The following is a 14,039-nucleotide window of genomic DNA, read 5'->3' as shown; positions in this document are numbered from 1 at the left end:
ACGATTCCTCAGCAGCTGACTTAGTTTTACAATTTATTTGTGAAGGGAGCTCTTACCTCTCTCTCGAAGGGAAGGCCACTTAACTTTATCGACCAGTTGAGGTGTTGCCGCCTCTGCCCAGACCGGGCTGCAGCCGTCTGGGGTCGGTGGTCCAACTCGTTTTTCACCCGACCCTGTCTTTTACTTTTCTTCCCCCCCTCTTGCATTGTCTGTTAGACGTATTGTGTCTTTCTGTGCTTCTCTTGCCCTTCCAGTGTTGCTAGGAGGGTTCTGACTGGAGTACCTCTGGTAAGTGGTGGGTGCTGGGGGGATGTAAGTCCCCTCATTGCCCTCTGCTTTTGGGGGCTTCTGGCTGCTTCCAAGATGGGGCGCCTCGCCTGCCTTTCTTCCTCTGTCTGCCTTACTTCCTTTTGTCCCGCACCTCACTTTCATTGACGTTTCTTAGACTACGGGGTTTCGTTCCCCCGGGTCTCGCACTGTAGGCTATCTCCGATCTACAGTCGTACAGATCTGTCTGTCCGAGGACAGAGGGGTCTGACGACCTATTAGTTTCATCTCTTTTAATCGTCCGAATGACCGACCACAGTGTCTGTGGGCGGAAACTGCTCGACACTGGGAAAGGTGAACTGGTCCTACTAGTGCCCTCCGGCAAAGAAAAAATAGTGCTTTCGATAAACTATTAAGGTAAAGCGAGGAGCAGTTGCAAAAATCAGATAAAAACAAGTTTATTTAATTTGACTGCAAGAGAATCGGTAATGGCGAGCTAAACTTCGGCAGGTTCAGTTTTAGAGAAAATACGGTAGCTGTCGTCACAATGACATAGAAAGGGCAAAGAATCGCAGGAACACCATCGTTAGGGACTGGGAGTTCTCACGGCAAATGGATCGGTGTCAACGTCACAAACCCACATCTCGTAACTAAGCAAAATGAGCTTTGCATTTTGCTCACAGCCAGCGTCTGTGCAGTCACGTGCGCGTGGGTTGTGCAGTTTTATAATAGTGAATTAAACTTTGATGTGGACTGTGACGATGACAGAGACGACACGAACGTATTTCACTTAATAGAGCAACACACGTGCTGCCAAACTTGGTAAGTTAGGAGCTGCGCTTGCTCCCGTTGTTGTACGTCTGTTCGAAGTTGAGCAACGATCGGTGATAACCTGTAGGTTGTGACTGTTTGTTACTCCCTTGAATTGTGGGACACAAGTGGGGCAGGACAGTGTAGTTCCGTATTTTTCCTTGCGAAAGGTCCTGTAATTGTTTAGGGAAGACCAGCGTGGCAAAAAGAGCATTACACTCTTGAGAAAGCAATTGGCATTAGCCTTATTGTGACAACAATTATTACAGTTTCAGACTTGGCAGAAGGTTGCAACAGTGGTGCTTATGCCACACAAAAGGCATTACTGCACGGTCAATGTCATAATCGGTTCTAAGTTGCATAATACACAAGTGGTTTTGTTCGTAAAAGTCGGAAGAAGATTTTATAGAGGCCTGCACACCTCAAATATATGTAATTTTTACCGAAACGTTGTTAATTTTTTAGTAGTGTCAAACCTTCACTTCCCCACAGGAGCGTAACGATTTGGTAGAGATCCAGAATTTACAGCGTGGCAGACAGTGCACATGTGACTGCACTGTGAGTGAAATCAGGTGGGTTACAGGCTGAGCAAGTGCTAATGTGCAGGTAAGTCACAGATAGCACCTGCCGTGGAGCCCCGTAAAGCTATCGCGTACCGTAACAGTCGTTCGAGGTGGTCCATCTGCGTTGTTCTGTTGACCTAATGTAATGAAAAATGTGGTTCGTCTGTCTGGGTGACACATTTCCACAGATTTTAATTGATGATGTCAGTCAGTCAGTGTGGAACACTTAGGAATTATCTGCTATGTGACGCCACTTAGGACAGTGTATGCCGAACGGTGTGCTCCGAAACACTCGTCTGCGGGAGTGTCGTATTCTTTTTATCAAATCTGCCGGAGGTTGTTGTCGAGTCTACTTTACAGGATGGGCGAGCCTCCGGCCCCTACGTTCTGTGACGAGTTGCGGATGTCCGACACCTTTCGCCTTCTTGTGGTTTCACTGACCTCAGACAGTTAGCTGCATACAATCGTAAACTGCTGACCTGGTTCGGAGTTTTTGAGATGCTCGTTTGCATTGGGGTCTTTTAACAATATTCCCTTTGTCAGAGTTGCTTATATCAGTGGATTTCAGTCACTAGAATGATTTATTCTCTGTCTCTACTTTACATGTATACAGGGTGATTGTAAAGTCGAGATCTATTTTGACTCTCCTAGAAAGTAGCATCAGCTCTTGCTGGTGTGTAAATAACATTGACTGATATGAGCTTTACCTTTTATGATTTGATCAAGCGAAAACCAAAAAATGGCTGGTGTAGTAACAGTAGAAGACAGAGCTGAGATTGCCACCAGGTGTGGTTATGTTGCTTAAAGTAGTTTTTGGTACCTGTTTTGGAGTTCAGGGTAAAAAAAAAACTTATTTTAACTTGGGAGATTTTAAAAATTACATAAATCATAAAAAAGGTCAACTTACAACAAATAAGTTTCCAGTAATTTTCTGGATACGGAAGATGACATGAATGTAAAAACTTATACTGGATATAAAAAAAAAATCTGCAACAAAATTCACTGGATATTTCCGTCTTCAGCCCAATTTGTCATGCTCATTTGTCTCTGTTTCTTTTTACTGAATGTGTCAATGATATTTTCAATGTCCATATCTCTTTCTTTATGGATATTTGCAAGAGCCGATACATTTAGTCTCACCTGCCTCAGTGTGTTACACAAATAAGTCTCTATTTGTCTCAAAATAGAGAAGCTTCATTCAGGAGTGCTCATGGTAACAGAAATAGTCCCAAATATTTGAAGTAAAACAATGCATTTGGGAAAAACTGTTTGTCAGAGTTCTCGAAATCTTCAGTCGCTGTTTCAGATCTTTTACTTTCATCGACCCACTTTTTCTTCCGTAGTTTCAGCTCTCTTTCTGAATCTGTTGAAGTAATATATTCGCTGATTTCTGAAGTCATTTTATCCAGTGTAATATGATACTCCATTGGAGGGGGGGGGGGGGGGGGGGGGAGGAGGTGAGCTATAACCCCCCCCCCCCCCAAGACCCCCCTCTTGCCTCTACCCCTGGGCAAGAGTGAGGTAGGAAACCGAAAGTTAATCCTAAGACAATAAAAAAAACTGTCATAAAAAAATACGTGATAACTGCTAGAGTGAAAGATGCAAGTCAGTCTGGAAGACTTTCGACATCCACGTGCGAAGAGAATGTGAATGATGTTCACCACATCTTTGAACGAAGCCTTGCAAAGTCAACAAGACAAGCTGCTAGGGAAAGGGGGTTGTAATGTCACACGGTAACAACCATTTTTAAAAGTGAGCTATTTTTTTGACCTCAGGAGCCACATTACCTGCAAGAGCTGTTCGATGAGGACTGTGACAGGAGAGTGGAATTTTGGGAGATTGTGCTCGATCGAGGAGACAATTATCTCGATCAGTAAAACTATACCGTGTGCTCTGATGAAGTGGGATTTCACGTTGGAGGTTTTGTGAACTGTCACGGTTGTCATTATTGGTCAAAATTGGATGCAGTGTGATGGCTGAAAAAACGCAATCGAGATCAAGGGTCTGGTAAGGGATGACACGAAGGAGATTAGTTGGACCCTACGTGCTACATGACACCGTGAATAGTGCACGATACTTGCAGATGCTGCGAACGTACGTATAACCTGTGATTCGAGAATGGGAAAATGGAAGGGAATTGCTCTTCGTGCAAGATGGAACTCCACACCACAGTGAGAGAATGGCTTGATGACAATTTCCCTGGCAGGTACATTGGCCACTGGGAACTGACAGAATGGCTTGCATGCAGCCCTGATCTCACATCCTGTGAATTCTTCCTTTGGGGACGAGCTAAGGAATAAGTGTACAAGTTAAAACCGAAGGATATTGACAGTCTTGAGCAAAGTATCTGTGAAGTGTTTGCAAATCTCCTAGTTGAGATGCTAGGAAAAGCCGTGGATTTTTTCCTAAAAGATTCAAGATTTATGTGGAAAATGTGGGTGCATAAATTGAAATGTAACTTAATAACCAAATGGTACACTGTAATAATATATTCAGTGAAAACAAAACTATGAAAAGATGTTTTTTTTTTTAAATATTCACTGTTACAAATAGGTACTTTACAAACATACCACACTGTGCGCCCGGAGTGGCAGCAGGTAACATTTGATCTTGCTCTGGTCATTGCTCGTCGGTGGAAATATTTACCTGTTGTCATTCGCTCGGGAAAGATATCAGTGTAATTGCTGGTATTTGTAACACTACATTCTTACCAAATGTTTGTGACAATATTGTGAAAGGAAAGTTACTGCTCACCATATAGCGGAGATGCTATATGGCCTTACTGGCTGAAAGCTATTATTTTTGACAGTCGTTTTGTTGTCAGAATGAGATCTCATTCTGGAAACATCCCCCAGGCTGTGGCTAAGCCATGTCTCCGCAGTATCCTTTCTTTCATGAGTGCTAGTTCTGCAAGGTTCGCAGGAGAGCTTCTGTAAAGTTTGGAAGGGAGATGAGATACTGGCAGAAGTAAAACTGTGAGGACCGGGCGTGAGTCGTGCTTCGGTAGCTCAGATGGTAGAGTACTTGCCACTGCAAAAGGCAAAGGTCCCGAGTTCCAGTCTCGGTCGGACACACAGTTTTAATCTGCCAGGAAGTTACAGTCTTCTTGTTGTGTCTGTCTGCGACTCAGCATCTCCGCTATGTGGTGAGTAGCAACTTTCCTTTTCACAGATGTCTGAGAATATTGTTTCAGGCCACTTCTGTACTAGCTGCTGGTAAAACTTTCTGGATGTGAGCTCGTGGTCCAAGAAACTCTTCTGTTCCTGGCGTTTTGCCCCGGACTGCGCCGAACATCTTCGGGTGCTCCTCCTCCGAGTCTTGCCGACTGACCGATCGGACGCCCGAGAGCGACATACGTACTGCAGGAAAGGGGGTGTGGTCGAAGTAACGTGTGGTGAGCAGAGCCGCAGAATTGCTAGACAATTTTATCTTTGACAAGGTGACAATCAAAAGTTAAGTCATATCTTTGACAAGGATTATCTCTGTTCATCACATTACTTTGGCCACACCCCCCTTCATACAGTATATATGTCCCTCTCGGACGTCTGACCAGTCAGTCGGCAAGATTCGGCAGAGGAGCGTCTGAAATTGTACGGTGCAGTCCTGGATGAAATGTCAGGAACAGAAGAGTTTCTTGGACCACGACCTCACAGCCTGAAAAGTTTACCAGCAGCTATGTCATCCAGTCATGAAAGCATTCATTCTACACTTCTGCACTGCTTTGACTATAATCTGGCACAGATGTTTTGCCACACATAAAAATACAGTAATGTTGTTTTTTTGTATTGCAGGGATATGAGTTTATGGCAGTGAAGCAGGAGCTACGTGAAGGCACTGAGGCGGATCTACTACGAATGGTGCAGGTATGAAACTTGCATTCTGTCCTCTGTAAGTGTTTCCTGGTATTTCACCATTAGATATTGATGGAAAGTACTGTCATGTGACTGAGTGTAAGGCTGCCACTCCAAAGACTCCCACACTCCACTCGTCAGCCAGCCATACTATTTTCTCTTCCACCTACAAGTACTATCATCTTTGCAAGCTGTTTATAAATATGGAAGCCGAAAACTTGTAGTGTGATTCGGACTTCCTGTACACTGTAGTTCTCCCTATCCATTCTTTAATTTAACACGTGCAGCTGATCCCGTGGAGAGCTTTCAAAAATTTGGAACAAGTTTTGGTAATAATTAATGGAGGGGAAAAGTATATCGTAGAAAATCTGTAAACTATACACGAGCGGAATGCCTCTGACAAACTTTCAGACGTGGTGGTGGTGGTAGTAGAAGTAGTAGTATGGTATTCTGCCTTATGGCAGGTCTTGTCATGGGTTAAGCTTCTTCCTCTTTTGTCTGCCCATAGCCAGTCGTTTCATTTCTGAATATTTGTCTCCTTTTATATTGTTCAGCATTTGATATCTTCTTTTTCGTCTTCCCCTTTTTCCCCTCCACCATTCCGTCTATTCCTTCTGTAGTGGTTAATAAACAAGAAAAAGAGAAGAAAAGAAAAGAATAGGTTGAAAATGTGGGAAGAAATGGTGAATAAAAAGGGGGTTTTAAAATCGTTAATGACCGTGAAAAAGGGAAAGAATGAAGAGGAAATTGGACTTTGTATTACAGAAAAGTTATCGGACATCGTGATTCGGAAAAGCTATTGTTGGGGTGGTCCTTGCGGCGTTTCTGAGCATAAGTCAAAAAAATCTCCACTACAAAAATTATTTGAAGGAGAACAGAGAATAACAAAATGTGATTAACAGGGGGAAAGGGCGTAGATAAGAGTTCATTTTTTAGTATGTTAACATGTCTTCTCTTGTGCGGCATCCAGGTCTTCTTCTCCAAAAATCACCTGCTTCATTTCTGCGTGAAAAGTCGTACGTGCTCCGAAATCTTACAATAAATTTCATTGTCCGGGAATTACTAATGTATACAAAAACCGTCTTGATATTAAATGCAATGTATTTTACGTTGCTGCTTCCATCCTCCAAATTTCATTCCACAATACGTCTGCACATCAATAAGTTTTTTCGTCTTAATCCGACCAAGACTAGCTAATAAATAAGTTCAGCTTCTGCTCTCAAGAGACAAAAGAGTTACAATTTTAGTACTTTCATTTTCTTATATATTTTCTCTGCCGTCGAGCGCTCGTACAGCTGCGACGGTATAATTTATATCTGGTGGAACGAGTGTAGTGCGGCAAAATTCAAAGTCCCACTACACTTGTTTGAATAAACAGTCCCTCCTCAAACAATGTCCAATCCATTTCCGTTTTGTCTCTCTGATGACTTTCAGCATGTTTCTTTCTTCTCCAACTCTTCTTAATATTTCTTCATTCCTTACTTGGGCTCCCCATTTCACTTCTTCCATTCTTCTCCATATCCACATCTCTACTGCCTCCAGATGTGGTAATGTGGACCAAAATGAGGAAAAATAAGTCAAGTAAATGTGCACTCTAAAATTCGTACCTTAGGAGGTCCGAGCACTCCTCCATCTTTGGTGCAGTTAAACACATCTCCTGAAGAAGTGCTTGTAACTCTTAAGATATTCACCTTAAAGTCCATGTTTACTGGACATTTTGGTCCGTACTACGGACGGAGTTCTGGTTTGGCCTGCATTAACAGTTAATACGACTACTACTTCAAATGTACCTTTATACTTCAGAAAGTATTATTCTTTTACCTTTTTACTCATTTTAAGCCTCTCAAAAATGGATACTCTCTAAAGACTTTAGATGGTATAACTGTCTCACTTTCACCAATTAAATATTTATTAATATTTTTAGCTGTAGTACTCATTTTACAGTAACAGTTTGTTCTTGCCATGAACGGTATTAAGTGATATGACACAGTAGGAGGTACAAATGTCAGTTAACTAGTACAGTTTGTTTAATATGAGTGATGTTCATTTTTTACATTTGTGCAGTGTGTAAACAATATTTACAGGTAATGAGTACCAAAGCTATGGTACCGTGTCCCAATGAATTATACAAAGCTGTGTTGCTTTACTACCTGTTCAACAACAAAGATAAAAATAAATAACTTGTAATTGTTTCCAATATAATTTTAAGGTCTACTGTCAGTTTGTTAAAATCTTAACTGCCAAACAGGTGTAGCGACAACTTTTGTGACCAAATGAAGGAGAGAAGGAACTTTCAGGACTGTGGTTTTGCAGCAGGGTAATGGCTGCCCTCATAGAAATGATGAACATCCTCTCTGATGAACACTCACCTCATAACAGGCAGATAGTGAAATCGGACCGCGTTCTGAGTAAAGACATTTCAACGGTCAAAATTTTATCAGTAAATTGCCGAAGTATTTGTAACGTAGGTCCCAAATTTATTTCCCGCAACAAAATTTCTCACACTCTGATTATTCTTGGGACCGAGATGAGACTGAAGTCCAAAGTAGATATCTCAGAGATATTTAGCGAGTCATGTGTAGCGGGACTTTGAATTTCACCGCGCTACACTCATCCCCTCAGATATAAATTATACCATCGCAGTGGTATAATGCTCGACGGCAGAGAAAATATTAAAATTGTAACTCTTTTTTTTGTTTTCTATCCATTTCTTTATTGTTTCTCAAGAGCAGAAGCTTAAGGCAGACGTAAAAAAAACTTACTAGCTAATCTTGATCTGATTTTAATGTGTAGACGTATTGTGGAAGTTGTTATGAAATTCGGAGGATGGAAGTAGCAAAGTAAATTAAATTGCAATCAGTATCAAGATGATTTTCATTTGTATAAATTAGTGATTCTTGGACAATTGCAAGATTTCGGAGCTACTACTTTCACGCTGAAATGAAGTAGGAGATTTTTGAAGACCTGGATGCCGCACGAAAGAAGACATGTTAACATGGTAAACGATGAACTCTTATCTACGCCATTTCCCTCTGTCAGCTGCATTTTGTTATTCTCTGTTCTTTTTCAATAATTTTTGTAGTGGAAATTGGTTTAATGTTTGCTCAAAAACGCCACAAGGACCACCCCAACAATAGCTTTTCTGAATCACGAAGTCCTATAGCTTTTCTGTAATACGAAGTCCAATTTGCATTTCATTCTTTCCCTTTTGCACGGTCATTAACGATTTTAAAACCCCCTTTTTATTCACCATTTCTTCTCACATTTTCAACCTTTTCTTTTCTTTTCTTCTCTTTTTCTTTTTTATTAACCACTACACGTGGAACGTATATCGAAAAGACAGATTAAACGCCACAGGAGGGGGGGAGTGTTCATTGCAGTTGACAAAAAGTCTCTATTGAGGTTGAATTGGACTGTGACATTGAGGTTATCTTATTGCATATAACAGGTCTAAGGAAAGCAAATTAATTATTGGACGTTTGTACCGGCCACCCGATTCTGCTATGACAGTTTTAGAATCATTCAAAGATAATCTATGGTCAGTATCATGGAAATACCCAGACTGTGCAGTATTAGTTGGAAGAAATTCCAACCTACCAGGTATATACTGTGACGTCTGTGGATTCATTGCAGATGATACAGAGCTACAGGCATGTGATGTACTTTTGAAAATGTTTTCGTAAAACTGTCTTGAGCAGCTGGTTCGACAGCCAACACACAATGGATGTGTTTTTGAACTTGCAGCCAAAAACAGGCCTGACCGTATCAGTGGCTCAGTGACTCTGACGTAATCATAGTGACTGTTGTTGTTGTTGTTGTTGTTGTTGTCTTCAGTCCAGAGACTGGTTCGATACAGCTCTCAACGCTACTCTGTCCTGTGCAAGCCTCTTCATCTCCGAGTAACTACTGCAGCCTACATCCTTCTGAATCTGCTTAGTGTATTCATCTCTTTGTCTCCCTCTAGGATTATTACCCTCCACGTTGCCCTCCAATACTAAACGGGTGATCTCTTGATGCCTCAGAACATGTCCTACCAACTTATCCCGTCTTCTACTCAAGTTTTGCCACAAATTTCTCTTCTCCCCGATTATATTCAATAGTGACTATGGCTACTAAAGTTAATAAATCAGTCACAAAGGGTAGGAGAGTATTCCTGTTAGAAAGAGCAGATAAGCTGTTGTTAGTATTCCGTTTAGAGACTGAATTGAAATCATTTACTTCCAGTAGAGGAATTGTGGCCAAAGTTGAAACAGATTGTAAATGAAGCTCTGGAGAAGAATTTGGCAGATAAGTTAATTAAGAATGCGAAAGACCCACTTTGGTCTAACAAAAATAGTTGAAAAATCCTAAGGAAGTGAAGGCCATTGCATTGTCAGTTGAAAAGAGAATGTGCAGACGATGACAGTCTAAAGTTAGCAGAGATTTGTACAGCTTTAAAAAGATCGATGCACAAAGCATGCAACTACTACTGCTGTCATACTTTAGCAAAAGATTTTGCTGGGAACCTGAGAAAATTCTGATCTTATACAAAATCTCTAAGTGGGTCTAAGACTTCCATCCAGTCAGTTGTTGACCAGTCTAGTGTGACAGTAGAAGATAGCAGAAGGAAAGCTGAAGTTTTAAATTTTGTGTTTAAGAAATCATTCACACGGGAGAATCATACAAACATATCGTCATTTGACGACGGCACTGACTGTTGTATGGAAGAACATAGTAATAGGCATTCCTGGAATAGAAAAACAACTGGAAGAGTTGAAAACAAATAAGTTGCCGGGTCCAGATGGAATCCTAATCTGGTTTCATAAAGAGTGCATTGGACCCTTACTTACCTTGCATTTATCATGAATGTCACCCCGTGCAAAGTCCCAAGCGACTGAAAAAAGCACACGTGACTCCTGTATGGAAGAATGGTAAAAGAGTGGACCCAAAAAATTACAGACCAACATCTTTAACATCGGTTTCCTGCGGAATTCTTTAACATATTCTCAATGTGAATATAATAAATTACCTCGAGACAGAAAAGCTTCCGTCAATGAATCGACGCAGTTTTATAAAGCATCGCACATGGAAAACTTGGCTTGCCCTGTTCTTACATGACATGCTGCGAAGGGCAAGTTCCAGATTCCATATTCTTAGATTTCCAAAAAGCATTCGACACAGTGCCCCTCCGCAGGGTTTAACAAAGGTACGAGCATATGGGAATAGGTTCCCAGATATGTGAATGGCTGAAAGACACATTTACCCATGAAATAGTACAAGCCCTAAATAACAAATTATCACCAGTTGATATCTTTTGTGATCTTTCCAAGGCATTTGACTGTGTGGACCATGTCACACTCTAAGAAAAACTCAGATTTTATGGAATTGAATGCTATACACACAGCTGGTTTGAATCGTACTTAATGAATAGAAAGCAAAAAATTGTGCTGAATAGCACAAATAATGTGGGGAGGGTGGTAAATTCTAGTGAATGGGGAGTTATCACATGGTTCAATTTTGGGTCCTCTGCTGTTACTTATTTGTGTGATTGACCTTTCACGTAACGTTCAGCAAGCGTAACTAGTACTTTTTGCAGATGACATGAGTGTTATAATAAATCCCATTCCAGAAAAATCAGCTGAAGATATTGTTAAAGATGTCTTTCAAAGAATTATTAAGTAGTTTTCAGAAAATGGACTCCCCCTTAATTTTGAAAATGCTCACTATATCCAGTTCTGTACACCGAATAGAGACATACTGACAATTGACGTAGCATATGAACAGGGCTCAGTTAACAGGGTAGATTTGTCCAAATTTTTTGGGTGTTCACATTGATGACAACTTGAACTGGAAGAAGCATATTACTGAGCTACTCAAACAATTAAATTCAGCTTCTTTTGCTCTTCGTATAATCGCTAGTCTCGGTAATAAACAGATCAGCCTCCTAACATACTTTGCATATTTTCGATCAATAATGTCTTATGGAATAGTTTTCTGGGGTAACTCACCAATTAGACATAATGTATTGATTGCACACAAGAGAGCAGTGGGAATAATTAGTGGTGATCACCCAAGGATGTCATGTAGGAACCTTTTCAAGGAGTTAGGTATTTTAACTGCACCATCAGAGTATATATATTCGCTAACGAAAATCGTTACTAATAATCCATCTCAGTTTGCGAAGAACAGTGATGTTCATACATACAACACTAGAGGGGGAAAAATGGCCTTTCCTATCCGTTATTGAAGCTGTCAGTTGCTCAAAAAAGGGTACACTATTCAGCAATAAAAATCTTTGATCATTTGCCCAACAGCATAAAGTTTCTGGCAGGTAGCAGATCAAGTTTTAAATCTAGCTTAAAATCATTTCTTTTGGACAACTGCTTCTGTTCCATGGACAGAGTTTCTGTTTCAGGACTGGTAAAAAAAAAAAAAAAAAAAAAAAAATGTGTGTGTGTGTGTCTGACGTATGACTTGTTCCACATCATATCGATAAACTAATTGGGAAAATGATCTATGGAACATTACATAACTAAACTAAACTAAACTAAACTAAACTTCTTAAGTAACAGAATCAGTACGTTGTCCTCGACTGTGTGTGTTCATCAGGGTATCATCAGAAGTGTCTCAGGGAAGTGTTGTAGGGTCGCTGTTATTTTTTATATACATGAATGATCTGGTGGGCAGGTTTGCAGCAGTCTGTGGTTGTTTGCTGATGATGCCGTGGTGTAGGGGAAGGATCATTGTTGAGTGACTGTAGGAGGATAAAAAATAACTTACGCAAAATTTCTAGTTGGTATGATGAATGGCAGCTAGCTGTAAAAGTAGAAAAATGTAAGTTAATGCAAATGAGTAGGAAAAACAAACCTACAATGTTCGGATGCAGCATTAGTAGTCTCCCCTTAACACTGTCACATTGTTGAAATGTCTGGCATAACTTTGAAAAGCAATATGAAATGGAACGAGCATGTGAGACTTGTGGTAGGAAAGGCAAATGTTGGACTTCAGTCTATTGGGAGAATTCTAGGAAAGCACGGTTCACCTGTAAAGGAGACCGCATATAGGATGCCGGTGTGACCTGTTTTCGAGTACTGCTCGAGTGTTTTGGATCCGTACTGGGTCGGATTAAAGGAAGACATCGAAGCAATTAAGAGGTCGGCTGGCAGATTTGTTGCCAGCAGGTGGTAGGTTTGTCACTGGTAGGTTCGAACGACACTCGAATGTTACTGACGTGCTTCAGGAACTGAAATGGCAATCCCTGGAGCTGAGACAATATTCTTTTTGAGAAACACTATTGACAAAATTTAGAAAACTGCCATTTGAGGCTAACTGCAGAATGTTTCTGCCGCCTCCAACATACATTGCGCATAAGGACCACAGAGATAATGTTTGAGAAATTAGTGCTCGTACGGAAGCATACAGAGAGTTGTTTTTCACTCGCTCTGTTTGCGAGTGAAAGGGGAAAGGAAACTACTAGATAGTGTCGGAGGTTCCATGCGGCTTTTCGCGGATGATGCTGTAGTATACAGAGAAGTTGCAGCATTAGAAAATTGTAGCGAAATGCAGGAAGATCTGCAGCGGATAGGCACTTGGTGCCGGGAGTGGCAACTGACCCTTAACATAGACAAATGTAATGTATTGCGAATACATAGAAAGAAGGATCCTTTATTGTATGATTATATGATAGCGGAACAAACACTGGTAGCAGTTACTTCTGTAAAATATCTGGGGGTATGCGTGCGGAACGATTTGAAGTGGAATGATCATATAAAATTAATTGTTGGTAAGGCGGGTACCAGGTTGAGATTCATTGGGAGAGTGCTTAGAAAATGTAGTCCATCAACAAAGGAGGTGGCTTACAAAACACTCGTTCGACCTATACTTGAGTATTGCTCATCAGTGTGGGATCCGTACCAGGTCGGGTTGACAGAGGAGATAGAGAAGATCCAAAGAAGAGCGGCGCGTTTCGTCACAGGGTTATTTGGTAAGCATGATAGCGTTACGGAGATGTTTAATAAACTCAAGTGGCAGACTCTGCAAGAGAGGCGCTCTGCATCGCGGTGTAGCTTGCTCGCCAGGTTTCGAGAGGGTGCGTTTCTGGATGAGGTATCGAATATATTGCTTCCCCCTACTTATACCTCCCGAGGAGATCACGAATGTAAAATTAGAGAGATTAGAGCGCGCACGGAGGCTTTCAGACAGTCGTTCTTCCCGCGAACCATACGCGACTGGAACAGGAAAGGGAGGTAATGACAGTGGCACGTAAAGTGCCCTCCGCCACACACCGTTGGGTGGCTTGCGGAGTATCAATGTAGATGTAGATGTAGACTATTAGTTGTGCAGGATACCCTCCGTCACGCACTGCACGGTGGCTCAGGGAGTCTGTATGTAGATGGCAAACTGTGAAATCCAATATATTTGAAATTCTAGATCACCTACTATAGAGTTCTGACATTGCTCCGGAAGATTTCTACCCTTTTTGTTCGACAGATGAGCACGTGGACGAATAAGAGTTTCTGTCAAATGACGAGATTGTGGAGGTGGTGCCACAAAGCTGTTTTCGGGATGG

General features: G+C 41.3%; 1 protein-coding gene across 2 annotated transcripts in view; it reads left to right on the top strand.

The window, feature by feature from the left end:
- Nucleotides 1-14,039, top strand: part of LOC124719985 (zinc finger protein OZF-like) — a 161,316-nt gene that overhangs the window by 72,142 nt on the left and 75,135 nt on the right. For both annotated transcript variants that reach the window (XM_047245212.1, XM_047245211.1), the window contains exon 3: nt 5,432-5,503. In XM_047245212.1, the coding sequence (XP_047101168.1) occupies nt 5,432-5,503 (72 nt within the window). The remainder of the gene's footprint in view (nt 1-5,431; nt 5,504-14,039) is intronic.

Source organism: Schistocerca piceifrons, chromosome 11, assembly GCF_021461385.2.
Source record: "Schistocerca piceifrons isolate TAMUIC-IGC-003096 chromosome 11, iqSchPice1.1, whole genome shotgun sequence".
Classification (NCBI taxonomy): domain Eukaryota; kingdom Metazoa; phylum Arthropoda; class Insecta; order Orthoptera; family Acrididae; genus Schistocerca; species Schistocerca piceifrons.
This window is presented reverse-complemented; position numbering and strand designations above follow the sequence as displayed.